At 44.2% G+C, this 25,649-nt stretch overlaps 1 protein-coding gene across 6 annotated transcripts in view; it reads left to right on the plus strand.

The window, feature by feature from the left end:
• Window positions 1–25,649, plus strand: part of ENOX1 (ecto-NOX disulfide-thiol exchanger 1) — a 300,621-nt gene that overhangs the window by 151,851 nt on the left and 123,121 nt on the right. For all 6 annotated transcript variants that reach the window (XM_082365423.1, XM_082365418.1, XM_082365422.1 and 3 more), the window contains exon 10: window positions 20,555–20,739. In XM_082365423.1, the coding sequence (XP_082221549.1) occupies window positions 20,555–20,739 (185 nt within the window). The remainder of the gene's footprint in view (window positions 1–20,554; window positions 20,740–25,649) is intronic.

Here is a 25,649-nt window from a genome sequence, read left to right on the forward strand (position 1 = left end):
TGATAAAAATTCAAATGTATTGTTGCATAGTAGTCTGTCTCCTGCTGCAATCAAGCCAAACTTTAAAAGCCAGATCAATCCCTCCTTCTGCCTCTCTCTCTCCCCTCACCTCTATTCTCCCTCCCTCCTTCCCCTCACCCTTTATCCTTCCTCCCTCCCTCCAGGTTGGCAGTAGGGGAGGGCCAAGAGTTGCACAGGAAGGAAGGGAGAAGAGAGGTCTGTCCTAGATGGTAAGGCTTCCCTGGCAGAACCTGATTAGTGTCAGTATCGTGAGTTCAGTGAGTCGGTGCGTATGAAGCCCTTCCAACAGTACTTAGTGGGGAGCGTGTAACAAGTAACTCAGTGACTGTGACTCTGCTTCTCATCTTACTCATCCCCCAACACCTAGTCCTGGGCCCTTCACCAAGTAAGTGCTCAATAAAAGTTTGTTGACTTCAGTTACATAATCCCCTTCTTCTGGTCCCTGTTTTTGATGGTTCCGTCGCGTAAGTTGATCAGAAGATGGTAGCCCTAAGAACACTTAACTCTGGTTAAACTGAAATGGCAGGCATTAAGAAGCGTGTTCAGACAAGAATGGTTCATTTCTCCACAACGTTCAGAACTTTTGCACACCCAGAATTCAGTGCCACATGCTGAAGAGACTATGGACCAGAGAATTGAAACTCAGCGTCATTCTAATGATTGACAAACACTTGTCAAGCATCTTCTTGTGTTCAAGACACTGTGGACCCAGGGGGTATGGAGAGAGTTAGACACAGCCTACCCTGCACTCCGAGGTGTGAGATACTTTTTAAGAGATAAATAAACATTTTAAGTTAATAGAAATACAGCGCCTGATGCCAAATATATTTTAAGCCGTTAATTTAAATTCAGGATAAAGCAGAATGAACATCACTCTCCAGTGTATGTACCTAACCCAATATTTGGTGAGTATACATTGTACATTGAACACAGATTTTAGAAGAGAGTAAATCTAAAACGGCCCTTGCTTAATAGACGACCCTTAAACCATTCCATATGCACAAATGCTCTTGGGTTTTAATTACACCTTATTTAAACTCTGAGCTCCTTATAGGAGCAAATACTCTTTTAATTATGAAGAATGTTTTCTGGCTTGTCAAGTTTCCATGGAAACTCACCACAAAATAGGTACCGACTTTTTTTTTTTTTAATTCCAGTAAGAAGTCAGACAAAGATTTTCCAGCTCTTTCAGCCAACTGAGTCAAATTAGGGACTCATAATTCAGTTCACTTGGAATCAGCAGTATTCAGTCTGTCTAAACAGTTTCATATATAGCTGGAAGTCTTAGGTTAAAAAAATTAATAATAAGGCTCTCTCGGGCTATCCCCTGATCTCTTTGAACACCAGGACTGCCTTCATTTTTCTGATTCAGTTTATTTCCTGTATGGGAGTACTTTTGAAAGACATAAGAATGCCCAACAGACAGATTACACTTAGGCACGAGTCCAAGAAGAGGTTCACTGCAGCCCCCAGCACCAGCCTAGGCACAGAAGGGAAGGGCCACTGGATTCCAGTTCAGGGTCCTGCAGCTGACTGATGGGGGCCTGACGGGAGCCATATCACTCGCAGCTGGCAGAAGCTTCCTTTTAGGAAACATTGAGTGTGATCCTAGCAGGCTTACTCCAGGGTCGCTCAGAACCGGGCAGAGGGACAAGGGCCTTCAGACGTGGAGAGTGAGACGGCTCAGTCTCACATGCCTGGGACTGTGCTCCCTGCCCAGCAGACTCCCAAAGGCAGGAGCACCAGTGGTGAGAAGGATCGGCTGTTTGTAGACCTTCTGTTTTCACACGTGACGACCATCTGAAGGAGACGTAGAACAGTGACGTGTGTCCATCAGTCACCGCCAAGTTAAAGACGAGTGTTTTATTTCCAACCATGACAGAATGTCTTCTGGGAACCCAAGGGCCAAACGAGGAGGTGTGATTAATTAAAACTTATATGGCTTAAAGATGATGAAATCAGTCTTCCGAGGTGGGCTGAGCAGCCTGCTTCATGCCTAATCTCTTGAAATAGAGCTTCATTTGCAAGGAGACAAGGCTTTTTTCTCTGTTCCTTCCCTTTATTTATTTATTTTTTTAAATCTTGCTAATCTTGCCAAAGGAAATCAAATCAGTGTTTATTTGGGGTAGATTTTTCAGTTCCTTGATTTCCTGTGCAGTTAGTGTTCCCATTTCGTAATGGATATGTTCCTGAACAGTGTAGAAATCATTTCTTTACCTTTTAAATGTAAGCGGCAGATGCTGTTAAACCGACCCCGTGGAGCAGGATTCCTTTGTCACAGCAGCACTCCTGTCCAACCAGACCGTGCTTATCTGCTCTGTAAATTCACATTTGGAGGCTAAACTGTCTTTAAGCGGAGCCCCCTTATAATCTTATTTTTCTGTAGCCCGCGACAATGCCGGATTCCCAACATCGCTCTCATATATGCACAGATTTTCCATAATCGTGTGTTTCGTGTCAAATCGATTTGGGTTGCTGAAAGTGTGTTGTGTCTCGGAGACCACAGATTTTTTCCATAAGGCTCCAGCCACTCAGCTGAGCGGCGCCTCCAGAAAACCCAGGCGAGCCCTGGTTGAGGGTCTCCATCAATTCACTCCTGGTCAGTACTAGCTTGGTCTCCATCAATTCACGCCTGGTCAGTACTAGCTTGGTCTCCATCAATTCACGCCTGGTCAGTACTAGCTTGGAGCCTGGTCAGTACTAGCTTGGAGCCGGTCAGTACTAGCTTGGAGCTGGGAGCATGTGCTGGGCTTGTCACACAGAAAACTATTCTCTGAGTAGTTTTCTGTGTGACAGCCCAGCACATGCTCCCAGCTTAGCCACACTTGCAGAGAGGACTCCGGCTCTATCAAGCCCTGGCTTCTGGCCTGGTGACAGGAGTCCCTGGAGTGTGGTGAAGGGCTCTTGGGCTGATGGGTAGTTGGCAGGCAGAGGAGAAAAGTGAGGAACTTACCAGCCAATGTTCAGAAAGGGAGAAGTGTGGAGACCTTGGCCCAGGAGGAATGTAGACAAATGGCCAGTGGGCGGCACGAGGTCACGGCACAGCCGCCCGTGCCCAGCCTGCAGCGCTGTGATGCCTTTCAACTGCCAGGAGCACCATGATCTAGATTGCAGTTTATTATGTTTTCAGGGCATTTATTTCTGATAAGTTTTGATGCAGGATCATTACATAGGGGTGTAGATTTAATCCTGTTTTCTTAGCAGGCTCTGAGGACACTGAGGGAATATTTATGTAATAAGGTGCAAAGTTGCTATGGAAAATACTATAGCAACCTAACATCTTCGCAGAGCCAGGCGGCCACTTATAACAGCAATCTAAATTTACATTTATTTTAGTGTCATTTTATCAACACTCTTAGTATCTCATTCTGACAGGATGTTAAAGTATGTTTTCAGCTTTCATTTGAGCAAAATTAACACAGTGTTGTTGGAATTTAAGTGGGGTTTGCACAACTTCTGGAAAAAAGCAGAATATTTTCGAGGGAGTTTAGATGACAGAATCTGGGTAAGTTTGTAACTCTCTTCTTTCTCTTTCCTAAATGTACGAAAGAATTCCTTAGTGGCATTTATTCCTAGTTTTTCCTCTTAGCTGGTGACTAATGAGTCGGAATTTCTGATTACCAAACGAGGATTATCCTTTTCAACACTGACGTAATTTTTTAAGTGCTCACCTATGATTCTAGCTGGCGCTTAAAGAAAACACTTTTAGTAGATCAGCTCATTGCCCTCCAGCAGCGTGTGACTTTTTGAAAATGAAATCTATTTTTTATATAAAAAAAAACCTATTCATTTTGGAAAGTCTAATGATTAAGAATAATAAAAGGTAAAACTGTTAGTTATAACACTACAAAAGACTCTTTAGTTTCTGATTCGTTTTCTTCTTCACAGCCTAACACTATAAGCATTTTTGTGTGTATTTTTTTAATACATACATGATTATGTTTTTAGTCAGACCTTTTTGTATAACAAGCGGGGCTTTTTAAAGCTTTTTTTATATATTAATAAAATAGAAAATGTAGAGCAAGTGCGTGTGTGTCCTTTCTGGATCATGGGCTCCTTCCCGTGAACCTTTAGGACTCCAAGCTGTAATCTTTGAGGTGGTCAGAGTAGATACCTGAGGTCATTAAAGCCTGAAAATTGGGCCAGCCCTCCCCACAGCATCTTTTAGGTCCCTTAAATGTGAGTGTGGCAGAGAACTATAGATACGTAGCTGGTTAGTAGTGGAAAGATAGTATCTATTGATTTTCTTCTCTACCTCTCCATCTGAAATCTTAAAGTGTGACTTTAACACTGTTAAAGTGGGACATTGGCCAAAAGAATCGATACCAGACTATATTAAAACCTATGCTGCTACCAGCTTCTTGGCCCTGATGTACTGTTTATGAACACCATTGACCTAATTCTCCTATGCTTTTATACCGCATCGTTCATCAAGACACAGTTGGCGACATAAAGTTATTGTACCTTGACTCCTAACACTGTTGCCCATAAGCTTCATTAATCCAAGACCTGAAGATCTACTGTAGGAATACAGAAAGTGAGGACAGATATCCAATTGAATTCCAGTGAGCCACACTCAGTTAAATGCCCCATAACTAATGGGAAAAGTAATTGATGGAAGTAGCAGTAATTATTTCTCCCCTTCCTTAGAAATTTCACCTTCCATTTATGATACTTAGAAGCGCTGGACATTGAAGTTTATAGCAATTTTAAAAATTATTATTACAGTGAGCGCTCCCATGTCTAAATGGCTTAGAGACTCGTCTCTTTTACTGGCATGCATGTCCTTGATCCCAAAGAGTGCTCAACAGACCTTCTCCCCAGCTCCAGGACACTGTGGGAAGCTTTCTGGGAAGGGGCTAGAGAAGGGATGTTTTATTTGAGACTCCCCATTACCAGCAGAGAAGTAGGGAGACACATTTCTGGAGCAAAAGTTGCAAAACAGAGTCGATTCATCGTAGTGCTTCAGGGCAGGTGTTGCAGGTTCTTTAATGAGCCCATTGTACTGATACCTTCTAGAGTCGCTGTGTCCCAGAGACCTCTGCATTCCAATTCCTGCATGTGGGTCATTGCCGCTTGATGCAGTTACCCAAATTTTCAGTTATCTGAATTACCTTAGGAACATGTAAATATCTAACACTAGGGTATTGGTTAATTAATCATATATCCATAAGCAGCCTTGAAAACAACCATGTTTTAGAAAACTATATAATGGCATGAGAGAAGGTTCTCTGCATATTGCTAAGTGATTAAAAAAAAGCAGTTACAAATCAATGTACAGATCATTCCAATTGTGTGTTTGTGTATGTGTTGTATTCACAATTTATATGTTAGGGGAAAATCTGTAAGGAGATAGGTCAAAATATTCAGAGTGGCTATTTCTAGATGGTGTGATTACCAGTGATCTTTTTTCCTATTTGTGCATCTCAAAAATTTCTACAGCACATACATGTATTATTTAAAATAACTGAACTACAGTAAATATTAATATAAAAATTACCCAGGAGAATCTGTGGTAAAATTTGTATTGATTGAGGAATACTACCTGGCCATTTCTAATCATTCAGGAAAGTTGAAAGTAGTCATGAATAGTAACTGGTATCAGATGATAGAAGTTTATTGAATTGCCCTGTTTTGCTTCAACTTGGGGAATAATCACCTTTAATTTTCCATAATAGTTCACCTTCCTAGACCACATCGTCTTGCAGTTTCCTATTCCAAATATGATCATATTTGCGTAACTATTTAATTAAGGATCCAAGAAATAATTCAAGTTCTGATCCAGGCAGACATGTTGAATTCTTACCCACAAGGAGACTGGCAACCATGAGTCTCTTCAGATATGAAGAGACCCTTAGAAAGCACCTTGCATAACCTTCTCCTTTCTTCACAAACAGGAATGTGCAGTCCCATGTTGAGCAGTTAACGTTATTTGCCCAAGATAGTAAGTGGAAGGTACTAGAACTAGAGCTAGTACTAATACTAGGTATTAGTATTAGAACTCAGTACTAATTTCCTTCTTTCCATGTTAATGACCTTTCTATGGCACCACTAAATGTTGTGGGAAAAAAAGCTCCAGAATAGAATATCCCTCAAATGCCTTAAGTGGCATCGTAAGAGTCAGTAAAATCAACCAAGGATTTTGAATGCCTGCTATGTGCATGGCACCATGATGCCGTTTGGAAGCAAAGGTAGGCTGGAGATGTTTATTACCTTAAAATGTTAATCCAGACCAGGCTGACTGGGGCTTTTGCTTAGTCTTCCCATTACTTTCTGGATCTTTCTACTGACTAGAAAGAGATTGGCTTCAACATAGGCAGGGCATCCAGCAAACTGTTTTCTAGCCCATTCCAACAGAAATGCCAGCTTTTAAAAATATTCAGGAAATTGGCACAGTCCCTTTTCTAGCCGAATGATATTTATTTCCTCAAAAACAACCAGCTCTATGGCTTTGGGTAAGAAGAAGAAGTGCTTTGAAGAGGCAAAGTACATCGGGAAGGAATCATGCCATGTCATGTATTCCTTTGGTAAACCGGACACACTGTCACAGCCCGAGTCTTCCATTCCCTGACTCTCCAAAAAGGTAAAGAGAAAAACAAAACTACTTCTCTAAAGACAAGCACAGATGTGATGATTGATCTGCAATGATCTGAGCTACAATATTAGTTCTTTGATTTCCCATCTCATCCCATGTTTCCCCTGCATCCCCAGGGCCTGGGAGAGCCTACCTGAAAATCATTCATTGACTCTCCATATAATTTCAAGACTTACTGAAGTGCTCTCCGTCCTTCCTTGTTCCTGAGGCTTTTCTTTATGAGATCTACCCCTCAATCAATCTTAAAAATAAAAGTCTGAGGGAGAGCACCTACAATAATATCAATGTTACTGAGATGCACAGACTCAGGGAAGTTTTGATCGGGAAGAGATCTTAGAAGTAATATGTCCTCTCCCTTCTTACTCCATGTTTGAAATTAATGAGAAAAATGTGGTTTTTACCCCCAAACAATAATCAGCTGGAATGCTGAATAATGTCTGCAAGTTTGTATTGGGGATATTTTTTTTTGTAATTACAAGTTTTCAGGTAAAACTTAAGGATAACACATATTGGCAAACCTCTTGGAAGTAGGATAAGAGATTTAATTCTTCTTTTAGTGATTTACCAGTCAGTTGTTTAAGAAATGTCTCCACCTGCCATACTAGACTTTTCTCATATAGTTTATATAATCCGAACGTCGTAAAGCCATCCATTTCTCTATCCTTAGCTCTTTGCTTCCATGAAATTGTCTTAAGCGACACCATAATACAAAGCAATGATAAAATGAAAACAAATATTTAGTGAATTCTTACTTATGACATGTATGGGACCATGATATCATTTGTCTTGCAGTGCCATATTAAGGGGGGAAAATAGCAAACAAAGTCTTCTAAGACTATTTGAGACTCAGTCTTTGACCTGAGAGTGGTGTTTCTCTGCTCTGAAAAATCCTAGTAGCTCATCAGAATTCTCCTTTTCCTGGAATAGCACTGGATCATGGGTCCATAAAGCTCTTGCTCTCAGAAGTCAGAGCCAAAACTAGCAGATAAACTCTAACATGCAGAGCTGTGAGAGCTGAGAGTATCTGAGAAGAAGTGGTGTAAATCTGTTCATCTGAACTCTTACCAACCCTGTAGAAGGTTTTGTTTGTTTCTTTGTTTGTTTTAAGCAAATAAAGGTGAACACATGCTGAGATGGAGGACCTTCTACCCAATCTGCTCCTTCAAGACTAGCTCGGGATCTTTTCCTCCCTGAATGGCCAGCGTGTTGCATTGTACACAGTAGGTAGACAAGAATTCATTAAATGAACGGATAAGAAATGAAAACCAGGAAGAACTATTTTTTTTTTAATCTGTCGAAGGATATTTTTTGCAGCTTAGACCAAAAAAAATTACCTATTTTCATCCTCACAGTACTGACCATGTTACTGTTTAGAGCAGGAAGAAGGGCATGTTCTTTCAGGTCATTAAAAGATGGGGGACTTGGCAAGGTGAAGGATGGAGCTAAAAGGAGAAACAACAAAGAAATAAGTAAGGTTAACATTTGAAACGTTTTTTCCTGGAACTACATTGAAATGATTGCAGATGGAAAGTATAGCTTTTTTTTTTTTTTTTTATTAATCGAAAGTTGTTAAGTCCTTGGGCTTTTGAAATAGAAATCAAAACTTAAATTGAACCTTTTGCCCCAGCTATATAACATTTAGGCTCCTAAGGAATATTGTAATTGATGCCAGGTCATCCGCACCATGTTAACAAAGCACTTGATATAAAACCATCCGTGGTGCCTTCTCCTCCACATTCAATAAAAAGCTAGTAACGAGAGAGCTGCTTTCTCAGAGGAATTCTTTTCACCTTTCAGAAACAAAATATTTCATGCTAATTCCTGCTTAATTGGAGGGAAGTCATTTCTTTAAAATCACTGAATATGAATTTGAAGTCTGTTCCATCCCTGACCTCTTTAATTCAATCAAGGTCACCTCCTAAACTTGCCCAGACAGCACTATTTCTCACTTAGAAAAAGGGGTAGAGCTGTTTTAAAGCATTTAGCATCTGATTAGTAGCACTGACCTGGGGCTTCAGCACTTGCAGAGGGATTCTAAGGAGTTGCCAGTAAGAATAAGACATTGCTACCCGAAAAAGTATACTCTTCAGAAACCAAAAGCAAATCATTTTAATGAACAAAGCAAAAACTGCTTTTTTTATGGGGATGTGAGAAAGATGATCGTACTCAATGTATAGCGGGTTTTAATATCCGAACAACTCTCTCCCAGGGAAAAATTGCTATAATTTAGCCATCCAGACAGTTTATAAAATGCATGCACTTTTCCCTGTCCAAGGACTCTTGAGTTTGTCAAAGCAGGATTTTGTCGCACTTAGGCTCTGGGGATGGGAAGAAGTAATGAGAAGAGGTGTCCAGTTGACAAATGTGAGCTGGAGCCATCCAAGTGGAGAAGAAATCAAGAGTTCTGAAAATAAGTTTTTGAGAGACTTCCTTCCAAGTTTCCTTCCCATTTTCTGGGCCTGACTGAGGAACGCCGAGCTCACCTTGACGCTCTTTTGAAGAGAGGTGGTCAAACCACTAGAAAAGCTCTGAGAAAGTGGCCTACATGAGTGAGAATTGGTGTCCCTGGAAGAGAGGTTTTAGAGTCACCAAACAGAGTGCAGAAATAACTTTGAACCAGATGAGGTCAGAGGCCCCTTGAGGGACCTTCGTTTTGTTTCCAGCGTGGCTTGGCAAATGATGTCCCTTCCCTAAGCCTCAGCTTTCTTAGCAGTAACATAAGGCTCATCCTAAGAGGGTTTCCTTGAGGTTGTAAGAAATAACCAGTTAAGGGTTTCCATGGCATTTTGCAAATGGTACTGTGACAATGTGGAGAATGGATACTGCTAAGCAGTAACAACGGTAAAATGAGCAGTTCCCAGCCCTGGCTGCACGCAGGAAAGACCTGGGAAGCTTTACACAACAAACACCAATGCCTGGGGGTCAATGCCCAGGCATCTGTGTTATTAAAATGCTCCTCAGACGAGTCTGATGCACAAAGGATTGGAAACCACTGGCGTGTGACATGAAGATCGATGGCTGTCAGTTATAGGTGGGAAAGAAGAAACAAAAAAACAAGTAGAGGTAAGGTAACAAGATATGAGAACAAGAAGAAAATTAAAATGAAGTAGAAGATAAAAATGATTAGTGGAGAGGAAGTGACCGACACGGGCAATGATAAAGGACCAAAGAAAGAAGAAATGAAAGGGAGGTAGTTTATTCGTTTAAATATGGCATGCGTGACACGGGTGGAGAACCCCCCTCATAATATCTGTGCGAGATGCATCCAAGTATCCTTTGGTTAATTGGGAAAAAGACTAGCTGGGAGGAAAGGGAAAAATTAAAGTAGGCTGGATGCAGAAAGACAGAGTCCCTGCTTTCCTCTGATGCTAGGAGAATAGCCAAGGACTGTTTTCTCATCCATCAGTGGTGAGAGAGAGAAGCAGGGATGCCTGGGCATTTGCCAAAGAGAAAAGCCTCAGAGGACCTAGCGACTGGTCTGGGGAGAGCGTGCACGCAGGAAGGGCCTCCTCTCCTCCACTGAGAGGCTGGTCCAAGGGCCCTTGGTCGAGGGTGATTAGTTCCCACAGAGCATGGAGGCATAGCTCAACCTCTCCTGGGGGCAGGCCACAAACCTGCTGCAGCCGAGCTTTCTCCAGAAAGACGGCTGCAAAGAAAAGTAATACACAACCACATCTAGTAGGTCAGAAAAATGTGTTTTGGAGACACTGCCTGGAGGATCTATGAAAGCATTCAGTCACAGTATCATCACGGGAGGGGCAGTAACCGGCCTTCAGAGAGGAGCAGGGAGATAGATGAATGAAATGTGAGAAGGCAAGGCAGATGGCAGAGAACCCTGGAAGGTGGTGTTGGATGGTAAAAGCTGGAGGAGAGTAGGTCCTTTCAGTAACAGAGAAGCAGTTAGAAAAGGCTGAGAGAAAGCAGGCGTCAAAAAATAATGAAAGAAACACAAGCCCGAAAAAAAGTTATGAAGAAGTGGGGATCTGGTCTCTAAAGGCTAGTGAAGAAGTTCCAAAACTTCGGTGTGCATTAGAGTTACTCCAGGAACTTGCTGAAATGTACACCCTCAGGCCCCCCTTCCAGAAACTCAGATTCAGAGGGTCTGGGATGGGTCTAGGAATTCTCACATATGAGATACCAAGGTGGGACAGATGGAGGCTGTGTGTGGGACAAACTTCGAGGACTGCTGGCCAGGAGACACCAGTTACTTTTTCATACCAGTGTCATTCTGCCTTGGTTATGTATCTAGAGAGGATGGGAATCTTCTTCCCTGATGCCGGGCACAAACACGTGGGCTTAAATAAACCAGTCTCAGCGTTGGTGATGAGGCTGGTAGGGAGGGGAATTCACTGCCCACCACTTCCCAGCAGCCTTGGTTCCCACTCTGTGGACTGGATAGAGTTTGTGTGCGGCACAAAACCCAAGGGAAGAGAAGGCCTTTCTATTCAACTCATCTTTGTTAGCCCAAGTATTTGGTGTCTTAAAAGCTTTGTGGGAAATGTCGCTCTTCCTTGCAAAGGGCAATGCCTAGGACTGAGAACATGCTTCAGGTGTGGGCTGACCTCCACTGCACATTTCAGAGGGAAATGTTTTATGTAGTAGAAAGCAGCCATTAGAGAGAGAGAGAGAGAGAGAGAGAGAGAGTGTGTGTGTGTGTGTGTGTGTGTGTGTGTGTGTGTGTGTGTGTTTAGGGGTTTAGAAGGAGTAGAAAAACATCACTCCTTGAGGGGAAGCTTTCTTGAAGAAAATTGGAAGTGACCATTTGTTAAACAGGAAGGAAATCTGCCAGTTGGGAGGAGAGAAAGGTGTCGGCCCGGCCCTGGCATTGCAGCCGAAGGAGAAATGAGAGGTGGGGGAAGGGTTGCTATTTAAAGCTACTCTCTTTGGATGAGACCAACCACTAGCGAGAGTGGGGCACGGTCCCCCGGGGAGGTGTGCTGTCTGTGAGGGGGGAACATGGCCAGGGAGGGGGCCCTGTTCCTGAAGACCCGTGCCATTCTGTGACGTAGTATGGTCTAAGTCTGATGGCCCTAAAAAAGACTCTCTAAAGCTTTCAGAGAGTTAGAAAAAACTGTACCTGCATCTTGGAAATCGAAATAGGGATTGCAAGTGAAAAAGAAAACTGAAGCCTAAGCAAAAAAAAAAAAAAAAGAGTTGGGGGGAATTGCCCTTCTCGATGTGTCTGCTGCCGGGACCCAAGACATGGGGCCCTCGGCAACCCAGCCTCCCCTCCTCCCTGCACCCATTTTGCCCTGTCTCCTGGGCACGGGCTCCTTCTGGAGTCGGCAGGGTCCTTTGGGAAAGTGGTCCTCACGGTGGGACAGCCCCACTCCCACTCCTTGCAGCTTTTCACAGTGTGAGCCTGACTTCAAGGCCCAGCCCTGCCCCGCCTTCTTCAGAAAAGAGCCTCACCCACCCCCAGCTTTCCTTCCCCAGCCTCTTCCTCGGTCTGACCACCAGGGCTCGGGGTGGGGAGAGCAGGTATGCGGCCTCCCCACGTCCATACCTGCATCATTTTCCCCATCCCTGGGCGTGGAGCCCCGAGGTCAGGCGAGTGTGCTTGCCTAGAGCAGGCTCTGAGCCGAGGTTCGCGGGACCCACCGCAGCTGTGCTTCCCTGAGGACACTTAGGGCATCCCTCACCCAGCAGAGTATCCTTCAACCTTTTCAATGGCAGGCACCCTGCTATCGGAAGAAGCGAGTGTGCCTCTTTCCTTCACTTCCTTTCCTCCAAGGGCAATGGGAGAGTTGGGGGAGGTATTAGATACAATAACGTCAATGGAAAAGCGGTAAGGCGTGAATGAGGTGAATTGTCAGCAGCGTGAGTGGCCCAGAGGCACCGCGCGGTCACGGCCACCGGTGCAGACCGCTTCCTTAGGAGGAGCTCTGTGGACAGGGTGACAGAGGATTTTCTTTTCCTGAGTCACCTGCTGCCGGTTGTGCCTGCAGACTCGCATTTAAGCCATTATAATAACAAGATCCAGCTTACCGGCACTCTCCAAATTACCCTTATTCCACTGGCCTCACACAAAGATGGAAATAGACCCTGCCTTGTGCTTCTGGTGAGCTCTCCCTAATCACAGCTAATGCTCAGACTATAATACACACTACAAATAGAAAATGTCATGTCAATGCTAAGTTGTAATAATAATAATCCTGCAAAACTGCAGCTGAAGGAATTTCTGCCAGCAGTTGGAGGAAGATTGCTGCTTCAGTGGCAATACAGGTGTTACTGGAAAACAGATTGATTATAGTTCGTCCGGACCACAAGAGGCTGTCTATAGCAAGAGACTGTGCAGCAGGCATCTCTGATGCTCTCCAGCTCTGTGCCTGGACGCTGGGGGGACACCGACATGCCAGCATTCCAAGGACCCCGTGCTTTGTCTGGTCACCTGAGGGTCATCTGGTGCTTGTCCTGGGCCTTCCTGAGCCTATTCAGACCCTGGGGAATCTGTGGGAAGAAGGGTTTTCACTGCCTTTACTCCAGCTGAAGGCGCAGGACACCTAGAAAAGCAGAACGTAGAGGAGCTGGGTGGGGTAGGCACTGGAACACTGGTCCTTTGGGACTCCTGAGACCAGGCGGAGTCCTTGGACACGGCTCTCTTCATAGAGCCTTTTTAAAAAATTTTTTATTGAAATATAATTGATTTACAATGTTGTGTTAGTTTCAGGTGTACAGCAAAGTGAATCAGTTATAATATATATACCCATTCTTTTTAATAGATTCTTCTCCACTATCAGTTATTATAAGATGTTGAATATAGTTCCCTGTGCTATACAGTAGGTCCTTGTTGGTTATCTATTTTATATATAGTAGTGTGTATATTTTAATCCTAAACTCCTAATTTATTCCTCTCCCTTTACCCTTTGGTAACCATAAGTTTTCTATGTCTGTGAGTCTATTTCTGTTTTGTCAGTAAGTTCATTTGTATCATTTTTTAGATTCCACATATAAGTGATATATGATATTTGTCTTTCTCTGTCTGACTTACTTCACTTAGTATGAGAATCTCTAGGTCCATCCATGTCGCCACAAATGGCAATATTTCATTCTTGTTTATGGCTGAGTAATATTCCATTGTATATATGTGCCACATCTTCTTTATCCATTCATCTGTTGATGGACACTTATGTTGCTTCCATGTCTTGGCTGTTGTGAATAGTGTGGCTGTAAACATTGGGTACATGTATCTTTTCAAATTCGAGTTTTCTCCAAAAGAAGAACAGAGCCGAAGGAATCAGGCTCCCTCACTTCAGACTATACTACAAAGCTGCAGTCATCAAAACAGTATGGACTGGCACAGCAACAGACATCTAGATCAATGGAATAGGATTTAAACAGGATAGAAAGCCCAGAAATGAACCCACCCACTTATGGTCAATTCATGGAGCCTTAATAACCGGCCGAGGCCCAGGAGCTCAGTGGTCGGTGGTCTCAGTGCAGCCATTTCAGAGGAGGGGGACACAGCATAGAAGGCGGGATCCCTGAGCGGATCAAGTCAGGCCTCAAGGCTCCAGAAGCCTGAGTTTAACTTCTGTATGGCTCATTCCCAGACTCCTCCTGCAGAAGATGTACATGTGTTCATTTTAAAATAGGCTCATCCTCTCTGCCTCTGTAGTGGAGCCCCTCTCCTGCAGAACAGTCCCCAAAAAGACCCAGCAAGGGAATGTTTGCCTCTGTTAGGAGCTGATCAGGTCCCACAGCAGGGTCCCTGGTTTCCTTCGCGCTCGAGCTGCAGTGCTTACCTGCAAGGGGCCACCCCGGTGCCATCACGTCAGGGAGTGTAGATTCTGGAATCCCCCTTGTGGAGGATAAACCCTGCACCTCCAGCCAGCTGTGCAAACCTCCACATCTCTCAAACTCAGTCCCATCACTTGGAAAATAAAAATAATAGTTGTATTTATCATGTTTTTGGGAAGGCGAAAGGAGATTGTGCAAACGTTGCCTGGCACATAAAATTATTAGCTATTACTACCACTGTTACTATTCCTATGACTACGGCTACTCCTGCTGCTACTGCTACTGTTATTGGGGGAAAATGGGGGAAGGAAAACAGTAGTGACTGTACTTTTTTTTTTTTTTTGGCTGTGTTGGGTCTTTGTTTCTGTGCGAGGGCTTTCTCTAGTTGTGGCAAGCGGGGGCCACTCTTCATCACGGTGCGTGGGCCTCTCACTATCGTGGCCTCTCTTGTTGCGGAGCACAGGCTCCAGACACGCAGGCTCAGTAGTTGTGGCTCACGGGCCTAGTTGCTCCGCGGCATGTGGGATCTTCCCAGACCAGGGCTCGAACCCGTGTCCCCTGCATTAGCAGGCAGATTCTCAACCACTATGCCACCAGGGAAGCCCGTGACTGTACCTTTTGCCCAGGTTTCCCCCTCCCTCCATAAGGAGGTGGCTGGGGCATGGAGATAGGGCTGGGGCAGGACTGCCTTCACAGGTGCAGCGCATGGGGCTGAGGCTCATTCAGAAGGTCGGGGAATGGAACCAGAATGCCAGGCTGAGCCTGTGGTGCTGTCAGACGTATTTGTCCAAACAAGCCAATTGCAGCTCCAGTTCAGAAGCCGGGCGATAGAAGCGGCCGTGGCCTGAGCTGCCGCTCTCCAAGTGTGGTCTCGGCCCCGGCAGCATCAGCACCACTCGGAGCTTGGAGGAATGCAGATTCTTAGGCTGCGTCCCGGACATACCCCATTGGAAGCTCTGGGGAAGGGGCCCAGAAATACGTGTTTAACACACCCACCAGGAATTTCTGATTCAAGCCAATATTTGGGAAACTCTGGGTTAGAGTAATGCCAGCTGTTTTACAAATAAGTTCCAAATCTTCAAGTGTCTTTACCAAAGAAAAAAAGTTTATTTCTTGGGCACAGTAGAGTCCAAAGCAGATATTCTTGGTCTGTGGGCACCTTTCCTCCACGTGATGACTCAGAGACCCAGGCCTGTTCCGGCAGCAGGAAGATGATGAGGGATTGAACAGAAGGTACACCTCACACCCCCCTCAACGCTGCATCGGTGAGGACCAGTCAGATGGCAGCCCCTGGGCCAGTCACCTCTCAGGAGCAAGCTTCACTAAGCAGAGAAAAGCATGACACAGTGTGCTGTCTGTGCCGCAGCAGAGCCACTGGACCCCCCACCCCAGGCACCCTGCAGGAGGAGGAGCGGAATGCAGGAAGGCAGCTGGAGCCTGGGGACGGTCCCTAAGCGCCCAGGCCATGGGGGCTGGAAGGCGAGCTGATATGGTGGCCGTATCTTCCAGGTCTCAGACCCATCCAGTCATCCTGGGTTCTGGACCTTTCATCACAAGTGCCTTTCTGGGCAGCAGCCGATGAAAACCTTGAAAAAGACATTCTTTGCGCGTGGGGAGGAAATGCACAGCTGGGCAGCGTCCTCCCAGCATTTCAGGAGGACATCTGGCAAAGGGGAGGGGGGGGACGTTAAACACAGAGTCCCCCAACGACACCAAGACAGTTTTTGAGAAATCCAGATATTGTTAGAAACAATATGTTAAAGTGTTTGATTATTTAGTTGCATCTTGCCTGAGCATGAAAGAGATATTAACATACTGTCAGCTTACAGGGACATAACCCAAAATAACTTACATATTTTCATATAGGGCTAATTATTTTTCTGAGGCTGGCTTAGGCTGCTAAGAGAGAGATTTCAAGGCTTTCACCAGAGTATTTACTTAAAGAAGGTAAGCATGCCATTATCTGTTCCCATGGAAACACAGTAAGTAATGGAGGAGACAGAGGAGGTCACTCTGACCATAATTAATACAAAGACTAGTGGTTTATATAGGATCTAGTCAAGGGTGCAGCAAGATGCTGTAATGCCTTTAAGCCTCTTCTTCAGCAGTGCAATTTAATCTTTGGATCAACTTATATACACTTTGGTAATTTTAGTAGTCTAGTGCTAAGTTTTGAAATGGAATTTAATCTTGTTTAGCAGAGTTTTTCCAACGTCGTTATTTCGGTTTTGATCCAATCAGAAAATCCCTGTAACAGAATTTTTCTAAGGTCCTGAGCAAGTATAAACTGATGCCTACACTGGCCTTCCCCTCGTGGAGGCCACAGCTCTCCTCACATGGCTTCACTGTAAATAGCTGATTGGTGAATGAATGAATGATAATTCAGAGCCATCCCTGGATTCAGCAGTGCCTTTAAAATCACCAAAGGAAAATTCAATTATGTTCAGAATAGTTTACATCTAAAGTATCTCACTGTATTCTTTTTTTTAAATTGTATTGAAAATTGGTAATCCACATGTTAGCTAAATATTCTATTTATTGGAACACAGTGCAGTCTGCAGGGATTCCTATAAAAAGATGCATACTGTTGTTTATTTTTAATCCTTCTGCTTATTTGAATAGTGGATTGGTTGTGCCGTCTCTCAGGGGTCAGTTTTTTCGCAGAAGCTTGATTATACATTGTTCAAAACTGTTTACTTTAATACAGTGTCCTAGAAAGAATGAAAGAGAAAAAGAGAGAAAGAGAGAAATGAAAGGGTGGTCCTTTCAAGTTTCTGAATTTTGAATACACTGAGAAATGATGTTAAGTTAGAAATTATTAGGATTTTGTTTCCTTTAGAGCTCTGGTCCAAGAAACATAATCTAGCTTCTTCCAGGAAGCTTCATCTGAGGGGGGGATCCGTGCAGCATCATGCTGAATAATGTTTACAAACAGGTGACCAGAAGTTAAGTGGAGTCAATATATAATTTCTCACCCTTTAGAAGAAAACCACTTTGCTGCCACATGAGTAACCAACATTTTCTTTGCAAATATCAAGCTTGAAATTATTTAATAAGGAATGAAAATCAGTTATATGCCCCAATTATAAAAACGTTGATGGGATTGGCTATGGTATTGATTTGGGGGGGGATGGGAGGGGATGGAGTTACAGCTGCTGGGTTTTTTAAAATCTTTTTTCATATGATGATATCACATTCGTATTCCAGAAATGCAAATGACACTGCATCCTACTTGGTAGGAACAGTGGTCACTTGGCTTAAGCCAAGAATAAGAAATGTCAGCAGTGCCATTCCACAGGCTTATAAGAGAAGCCCTAAAATAATGGATGGTACACTTCCCTATATGTATTTATGTTCAGACAATTTATTGAAATAATGTTGCTGGCACATGCTTTATAGCTGCTTGCATTTTGCTACACAGATTTCAGCATATCTTGCAGACTATGCAATTCGTTTGGAAAATGTGATTTCCATCCCCGCATACTAATCGATTTCTTCACAAACACCTGCTATCAGTTATGATAATAAAAATGCCACTCTGAATTGAGAAAGGGCCAGATAGAGCTTCCTAAGGAAATGACTTAAGTGTCTTTGAATGCTACGAAATGTAGTAATGTGCTTCTGTAGCGCCAACACTTTTTCCATCATTTGCATTTTCTGTAATTTTGCCCTATTACAACATCCCTCTCTTAAATGATGCCTCATAACCATTTCCTTAGGGGTTGGTAAACGGAGTTGTCGGGAGGTGGTACCTCAGGGTGTGGACAAGATCTGAAGTTGGGCTGCGCAGTGTTGAAAAAGCACTAGCTCATACTCCTGGGTATACCCTGGGTCATTTCCGCTTTTATGTCAGTCCCTGAAAACTGTAAAATTGGCAGTTCCTGGGTTTTGCACACACATATACACCAAATAAAATTTCCTTTATTCACCCTCTTCAGCCTTCAGTTCATTCCATGCACCATTGCCAAACCAGTCTTCCTAAATCACCGATTTCATCATGTCCTTCTGCCGCCTGGGCACCTTCAGTGGTTCTCAGTTGGCCTCCCCATTTGATCCCACCTCTCCAGCCTGACTTCTGAACCTCCAGCCTCTCTCGTCACCCGGCGTGGCTCACCTTTCTCTCACTGCTTCCAGACAGACTCTTGCCTTTTGGTCAAGCTTCTCTGCTTCCTGCCCCAGATATTCTATCTTCAGTTCTCATCTCTGGGCTTTGCTTCAGCTCTTGCTGCTGAGTGAGGTGCCCTTCCCCAGTTCTTGGGCTTTCACCCTTCAAAGCCCTCTTTTATTAATCCAGTCTGCCTTTTCCTTTCTCTTCTCTGTGAATTCCTGTAGGATGGATTCTCTTGCCATAAACCTTGACACTAAATTAGTCACTCGTTTATTTATCCAACCAACGTTTATTGAGTGCCTACTATATGCCAGGCATCAGGCTCTTCTCTCTTGCTTTGAGTGTGTTCCTTTCAAACGTGTTGGTTTCTATTATATTTCAAGCTCCTTGAGAGAAGAGACATACTCTGTCTCCTTGTCTTGTGATCCAAGATGCCCAGACAGGCTCGGGCATGGAGTACATATGCAGTAACTGCTTGTCGACTAATTGATCCCTGATGGTTTGAGGTAGGGAATTTTCTGGTTAATTGCATGTTCTATTTGATTAGTATTTCAGTGTGTACTGCACATAATCATTTTGCAAAGTAGAATACCATAAAACACTCAACTATAAAACTCCTATTAACGTAATTTGATGGTTGATATTTAAGGAGAGAACTCACTGGGGTTTCAGAGCACCTCCATACAGATCTGTCACCATTGCACGGTAATGTGTGGGTGGAACATCTGAGAGGCTGACCTCGAGTTGGCTCTGGGATCGGGATTGGGCATGGTGTGGGGTGCGGAAATGATCCTGGACAGAGACTCCATGCCATGCCCTTACCAACCAGAAGTTACTTCTTTAAAGAAGCTTCTGATAACAAGCTTTTAAAATACCTTCACTTTTCTCTTGCTTACAAAAGTAGAGAACGGATTTTCTGAAGGAGGGGGGAAGAAAGTATGGGAAACTGGTGAGAAAGTAGAGGGGGAGCATTTGGAGTTCTTTTCAAACAGTCTGGTAAAAACTAAACTCACCTGGCTGGCAGAATACCCCAGTGACAGGGAGCAGGGACTCTGGAGCCCAATCTGGGTTTGAAGGCTGTTGACGCTACTCTCTTTGTGGGATCAGACAAGTTCTCTAACTTCCCGGAGCCTCATTTTTCTCATCTGTAAAGAGGGGCTGGCTATGAGCAGTACCCACATCAGAGGCTTGTTGGGGGGATGAAGTGAGTTAGTTCATGGTCCAGCGTCTATTATGTAGAGAGTGCTTAGAAAGCTATTGTGATTATTGCAGAGACCACCAAACAGTAAGCTGGAAACTAGGGAAGGGAGTCGCCATCCTCAATTTTGTTTTGAACCATTCACTCTGTTTTCTTCCATTTCAGTTGTTTTTGGAGCCTCGAGATGCGTCAGACCCTGAATTAAGTGTCTCGGTTTGTCAGTCAGGTGGAGATGTGAGTGAGCTCTGAATCTGCACATAGAGAATTTCAGGTTTCAGGAAGGAGTATTAGGGTAGGAATCTGTTGGTGAAACAGATGGAACCAGGTCAGCATTCTGATAGGAGTCAGAGGGAACTAACTAACTAACTGACTCATGCAGTCAGTCTGACCTGGCAGTAGAGCAGGAAGGAACAGTGTGTGTGGGGGTCAATCCCCAGCTCCCCTGGGCAGCTGCGGCTGCGTGCCTCCATTGGGGGGGGGCCGCTGATAATTTGAAAGAAAGTGGCCCTCCAAGGAGCTAAGCCATCCTGCCGGAAGGGAAAGGACAGCCACGAGGTAGATACGACCATTGCCTGGAATTCTGAGCACTGTCATGACCTAGCAACACGGATCAGTTTCTGAGAGGGAGCCTAGGATCGGGGAAGAGGTCAGGAGACAAGAATCTGGAAGGAGTCAATCCTGTGCCCACAATCATACATAAGACAGGACAAATAGAATAGCGAAAAATTCCCAAAGAAGCAATGCTCACCAGCTGCAAAATAAAGCAGCCCAGGGTAGCTCATTTGGGTTTGGTACAAACGTTAAGAATCCGGTTTAGAATCCCCTTCGCACTGAAGGCTGTCCATCTAAGCGAGAAGGTCACTCACTTGAACTCATTCTGTTTGCCCCTCAGCCCTGGCCGCCCAGGCCTACGCGCTTAAAGAAGAGAACGACAGCCTCCGGTGGCAGCTGGACGCCTACAGGAACGAAGTGGAGCTGCTGAAGCAGGAGAAAGAGCAGCTGTTTCGAACGGAAGAAAACCTGACCAAGGACCAGCAGGTGCAGTTCCTGCAGCAGACCATGCAAGGCATGCAACAGGTACCTGCGCCCGCACTGGTGTCTCTGTTCTCGAGAGAAAGGGACGTGCGTATGCAGTGGCGGCTGTTTGCTGGGAAAGGTGGAGGAGAAAAAAGAACAGCAGGAAGTGGCTAGGTCAGGAAAGTGCTGATGACCGTGGAAGGGGAAGGTCAGGGGAGAAGCCACGCTAAAGAAATAGGTTGAAGCACTACACCCTCGAAGTGGGAAGCCAAGGAAGAGAATCTAGGACTTTGAAAGCTCCATACATAAAATTTAGCCTCATGGCAAAAGGTCAGAAAAGCCTTGCCAGTTGTGACACCAGTGTTCTGTAATCTTAGAACTTCTCAACTTAAAAGCAGGCACACTGATTTCTACAAAAGCGTGGCGAGTTTGTTTTTGAGATCGATGAATACGTGAACTGTATCATTTCCATTTCTCTTGGATGATACTTAGGATGTAGACCGGTTCTCTGAACACACTCTGTATTTCAGAAATATTTGTTGATGGGATGGATGAAGCACTAGAATTTGGGGTGATAGGCAAACTTCAGAAACAGGCCAGCATCTCTGCTTTTGTTCAAGATCGACAGGCTTCATCCTGGCACACTCAAGTTAAAGCTGGGTCTTTCCAGCTCATGTAAGAAAGAGATAGAAGCTGTGGGCTTTGGAGGAAGCGGAAGGAACGTGGGCGTGGGAAATGAGGGCTTGAGGGGGTGGGGAAAAAACTGGGCACTGGCAGCAGAGGGTAGAATCAAAGAGTCATAGCTGGATTTATATCTGAAAACATTGATTGATATGTGATACCCTTAAGGTGTGTGAGTTATCTTAGAATAATATAGCCTAAATTATCATCACACATGGTTATTTGTATTACTCCTCTGAATATATAAATCTAACCACTCTTTTCTGGAACAAGAAAGATTGTTTTCTATAAACAAGGAAAATATAAGCAAGACGATGGGCAATTATATAGTGAGTAGGATATTTTTTTCAAATTCCCCCACCAATATTGGCTGCTCTCTAAGAGCAGGAGACTGAATTGCCTACAAAAGTGTCTTAATGATTAGAGGTAACTGCTGCTGAAACCTCCGCCAAGCAGGGAAAAAGTAATTGAGAGGAAGGGATGTAAAAAAGCGTGGATCGGGATATAAACAAGTTAATGACCAAGTCACAGAAATTCTGTCTTCAACATCTCCTGCCATTTAAAAGCAATTTTGGCGTCTTGGCTTTGAGTCCTAACTCGCTGATGTTCACAGTGTGTGTTAGACAAATCAGCGAGATTCAGAGGTCAGAACCAGCCAGGAAAATGTCATTACAGGCGGGGCTCAGGCCCCCGCACTTGGAAATCGGTGTTAACAGCTGCCGCGGGGAGCTCCCGGGGCTTGTCCATCTGTCCGCACGTTGGGGGTGAGTGGCGCCCTTGCCAGGACGAGGAGCGTCTGGCCGTCTCTCATACCTCATGCCTTGGGCCCTCTTTTCCTCCAAAAAGATTACTCTGGTTGCATGAAAAGTTGATAAAAACCTTTAAGCTGTATATATATAAGTCCATGCCACTCTCTCACTTCGTCCCAGCTGACCTTCCCCCTCCCCGTGTCCTCAAGTCCATTCTCAATGTCTTCGTCTTTATACTACCAAATGTAAAATAGACAGCTAGTGGGAAGCAGCCGCATAGCACAGGGAGATCAGCTCGGTGCTTTGTGACCACCTAGAGGGGTGGGATAGGGAGGGTGGGAGGGAGACGGAAGAGGGAGGGGATATGAGGGTATATGTATACATATAGCTGATTCACTTTGTGATACAGCAGAAACTAACACACCGTCTTAAAGCAATTATACTCCAATAAAGATGTTAAAAAAAAAACAAAAAAAAACCTTTAAGCTGGTTGAAGATTCAAATCTGAAAGAAGTCAGGAGGTGAGGGTGAGCTAGCCAATCAGGAAGAAGCATGCAGGGGTGTCAGCGCCCCGCGCCGGTCCACACCGGAGCCCCGCTGTGCGTCCCCACTGAGCTCCAGCCCCTTAAAGGAGCAGTTCCGTTCTCGAGGCTTCCCACACATTTGCAGAATCTCCTTGTCCGTAGGAAATGTACTTTACTGTGTTTGTTTTGTTTTGGGGGGAATCTTGTTTGGGGGTTTGTTTTGGTTGTTCTGGTTTGGGTTAAACCACAGAAAGTTATTGTCTCACAGTTCTGGACCTAGAAGTGCAAGAGCAGGGTGCTGGTAGGGTTGGTCCCTCTCTGGGCAGCGAGGGAGAGTCTGCTCCAGACTCTCCCCTTTCTTCCTCAGGTTTGCTGGCAAGCTTTGTCCTTGCTTGGCTTGTAGACGCATCACCCTGCTTTCTGCCTTCATCTTCAGGTCGCCTTCTCCCCGCGTGTGTGCCTGTGTCCCAATTTCCCCTTTTTATAAGGTCACAATTTGTATAGGATTGAGGGGCCCACACTATTCCAGTATGACCTCATCTTAACTAATGACATCTGCCGTGACCCTGTTTCCAAATAAGCTTGCATTCTGAAGTACAGGCTTTAGAACATCACCATATAAATTTGGAGGGACACAATTCAATCAACAGCAGACACGAGTAGATAGTCAAAATATGTTTGTTGAATGGAGGAACGAATGGACAAAGGCACAGAGGCAAGAACTCGCCTGGTGCCTCTGGGGAGCTCTGGGTTGTTTGGGATTCTTGGATCATAAAGAGCAGGGCAGGGTGTGGGGAGAGGTGATGCCCTAGGGGTCCGCGTAGCACCTCCTTAGCACGCGGAAAGCACTAGCTCAAAGGCAGCAGTTATGATTTTCATTTTCACTAGTCGTTAGGTGGATGCATGGTGATCACTGTGGCAACACATCTTTAATATAGTTTTTAAATATATGTGCTTATTTAAGAGTCATCTTTCTACCTTACCCGCTTTGAGTGAATCCCAACAACTTGCCAGTTTGAGCCCCACTGCAAAGAATTCTCCTGACTTTAAAACCCACCCTCAATCTGCCCTCTGTCCACTTTATAAATCAGAAAAGCATCGTCTCCCAGGCAAGTCAACAGATAGAGGAGAGGGCTGGTCTCTCGTATGTCATTGTTTCAGCAATCCATATAGGGGAAATTATTTCTGCAACAAACAGAAGAATATAAACAGTCTTAACAGCCTTAAGACTAGCATAAAATTTTTAGAATTGCCTTCAAGTTTAGCCAAAAAGTTTCTAACCTTTCTTCTTTTCATCCCTGAAGGATATGTTCACTGACTTCACGTGGTTTCTCATGAGTTCATGGAGGAAACATTAAGGGCAGGGTTCTGAAAAATGAAAAAGCCTCAGGTGACTTTGTCTGGTTGTTTCTTAGTCTCCCCTTGCCTTGCATGTGAGTCACAGTTTAATATTAGAGGTTTCACACAAAAGGAAATAATAGCTTGTATCCATGGTAACATGGTAGCCTTAACCTGATCTGAAGCTGGCAACAAAGTTAACCTGTCTCTGCCACAGGGAGAGTAAGGTCGTGGGCTTTCATTTATATCTTTAGGTATCCAAGAAAAGCATACCCATATTTGAAATTCTTATTTACCTTCAGGTTACCACACTGAATTATTTTCTTAGGTCGATCGAGGTAAAATTTACACACAGTAAAAATACTCTTTTGAGGGTTCTATGAGTTTTGACTAATTCATACACTCATGTAACCATCGCTACCACAATCAATATATAAAATAATTCCATCACCGTCCCCCAAAAGTCCCTTATGCCCCTTTTTAGTCCACCCCACTCCCAGCAACCACTGATTTGTTTTCTACCTTCATGGTTCTGCCTTTTCAGGAAAGTCATATGAGTGGAATCGTACTGTATACAACCTCTTGAGTCTGGCTTCTGTCACTCAGCATAACGAATTTGGGATTCATCTGTGTTGCTGTATGTGTCTGTTGTTCGTTCTTTTTATGCTGAATGGCATTCCATGGTCAGGAAGGGCCATGCTTTGTTTATCTAGTCACCAGTTAATGGACATTTGGGTGGTTTCCTGTTTGAGGCCAATATGAATAAATCTGCTATAAACATTCACTTACAGGCTCTTTGTTTGGACATAATTTTTCATCTCACTTGGGTAAATTCCTAGGAGTAGGATTGCTGGGTCATATGGTAAGTGTGTTTGACATTTTAAGAAACTGCTAAACTGTTTTCCAAAGTGTCTGTCCCATTGTGCTTTCCCGAGGGTTTACGTGAGAATTCCAATTGTTCTGTGTCCTTATCAGCCAGCACTTGGAATGGCCAGTTGGTTCTGTTTTACTCTGTTTTTTTAGCCACTATAATACGTGTATATTAGTATCTCGTTATGGTTTTAACCATACCTGAATTTAAACAGGATCTGTATTTTTATTCACGAGGACAAGTCAGTATGTCATATTTCTAAATAACCAACTTAAAAATCAGAATTCTTTTCTTTTTTTTTTTAAATTATTAGCACCTTTAATTATTATTTATTTATTTATTTATTTATTTATTTGGCTGTGTTGGGTCTTCGTTTCTGTGCGAGGGCTTCCTCTAGCTGCGGCAAGCAGGGGCCACTCCTCATCGCGGTGCGCGGGCCTCTCACTATCGCGGCCTCTCTTCTTGCGGAGCACAGGCTCCAGACGCGCAGGCTCAGTAGTTGTGGCTCACGGGCCTAGTTGCTCCGCAGCATGTGGGATCGGATCTTCCCAGACCAGGGCTCGAACCCGTGTCCCCTACATTAGCAGGCAGATTCTCAACCACTGCACCACCAGGGAAGCCCCAGAATTCTTTTTGAAGCCGTGTGTAAATCATATTGATAGGACTGGCAAATATTTAGATGGTAAGAGGATACCATTTTAAGCTGCTGGTCATAAAACTGCGAGTGACTAATGATGATTATGGCAGAAGGGTCCCTCATACATGCTTCCAGCTGATGCTCTTTAACGCTGTTAGCAAATGTCATCT

This window comes from Balaenoptera borealis (assembly GCF_965194805.1).
Source record: "Balaenoptera borealis genome assembly, chromosome: 18".
Taxonomy (NCBI): Eukaryota; Metazoa; Chordata; class Mammalia; order Artiodactyla; family Balaenopteridae; genus Balaenoptera; species Balaenoptera borealis.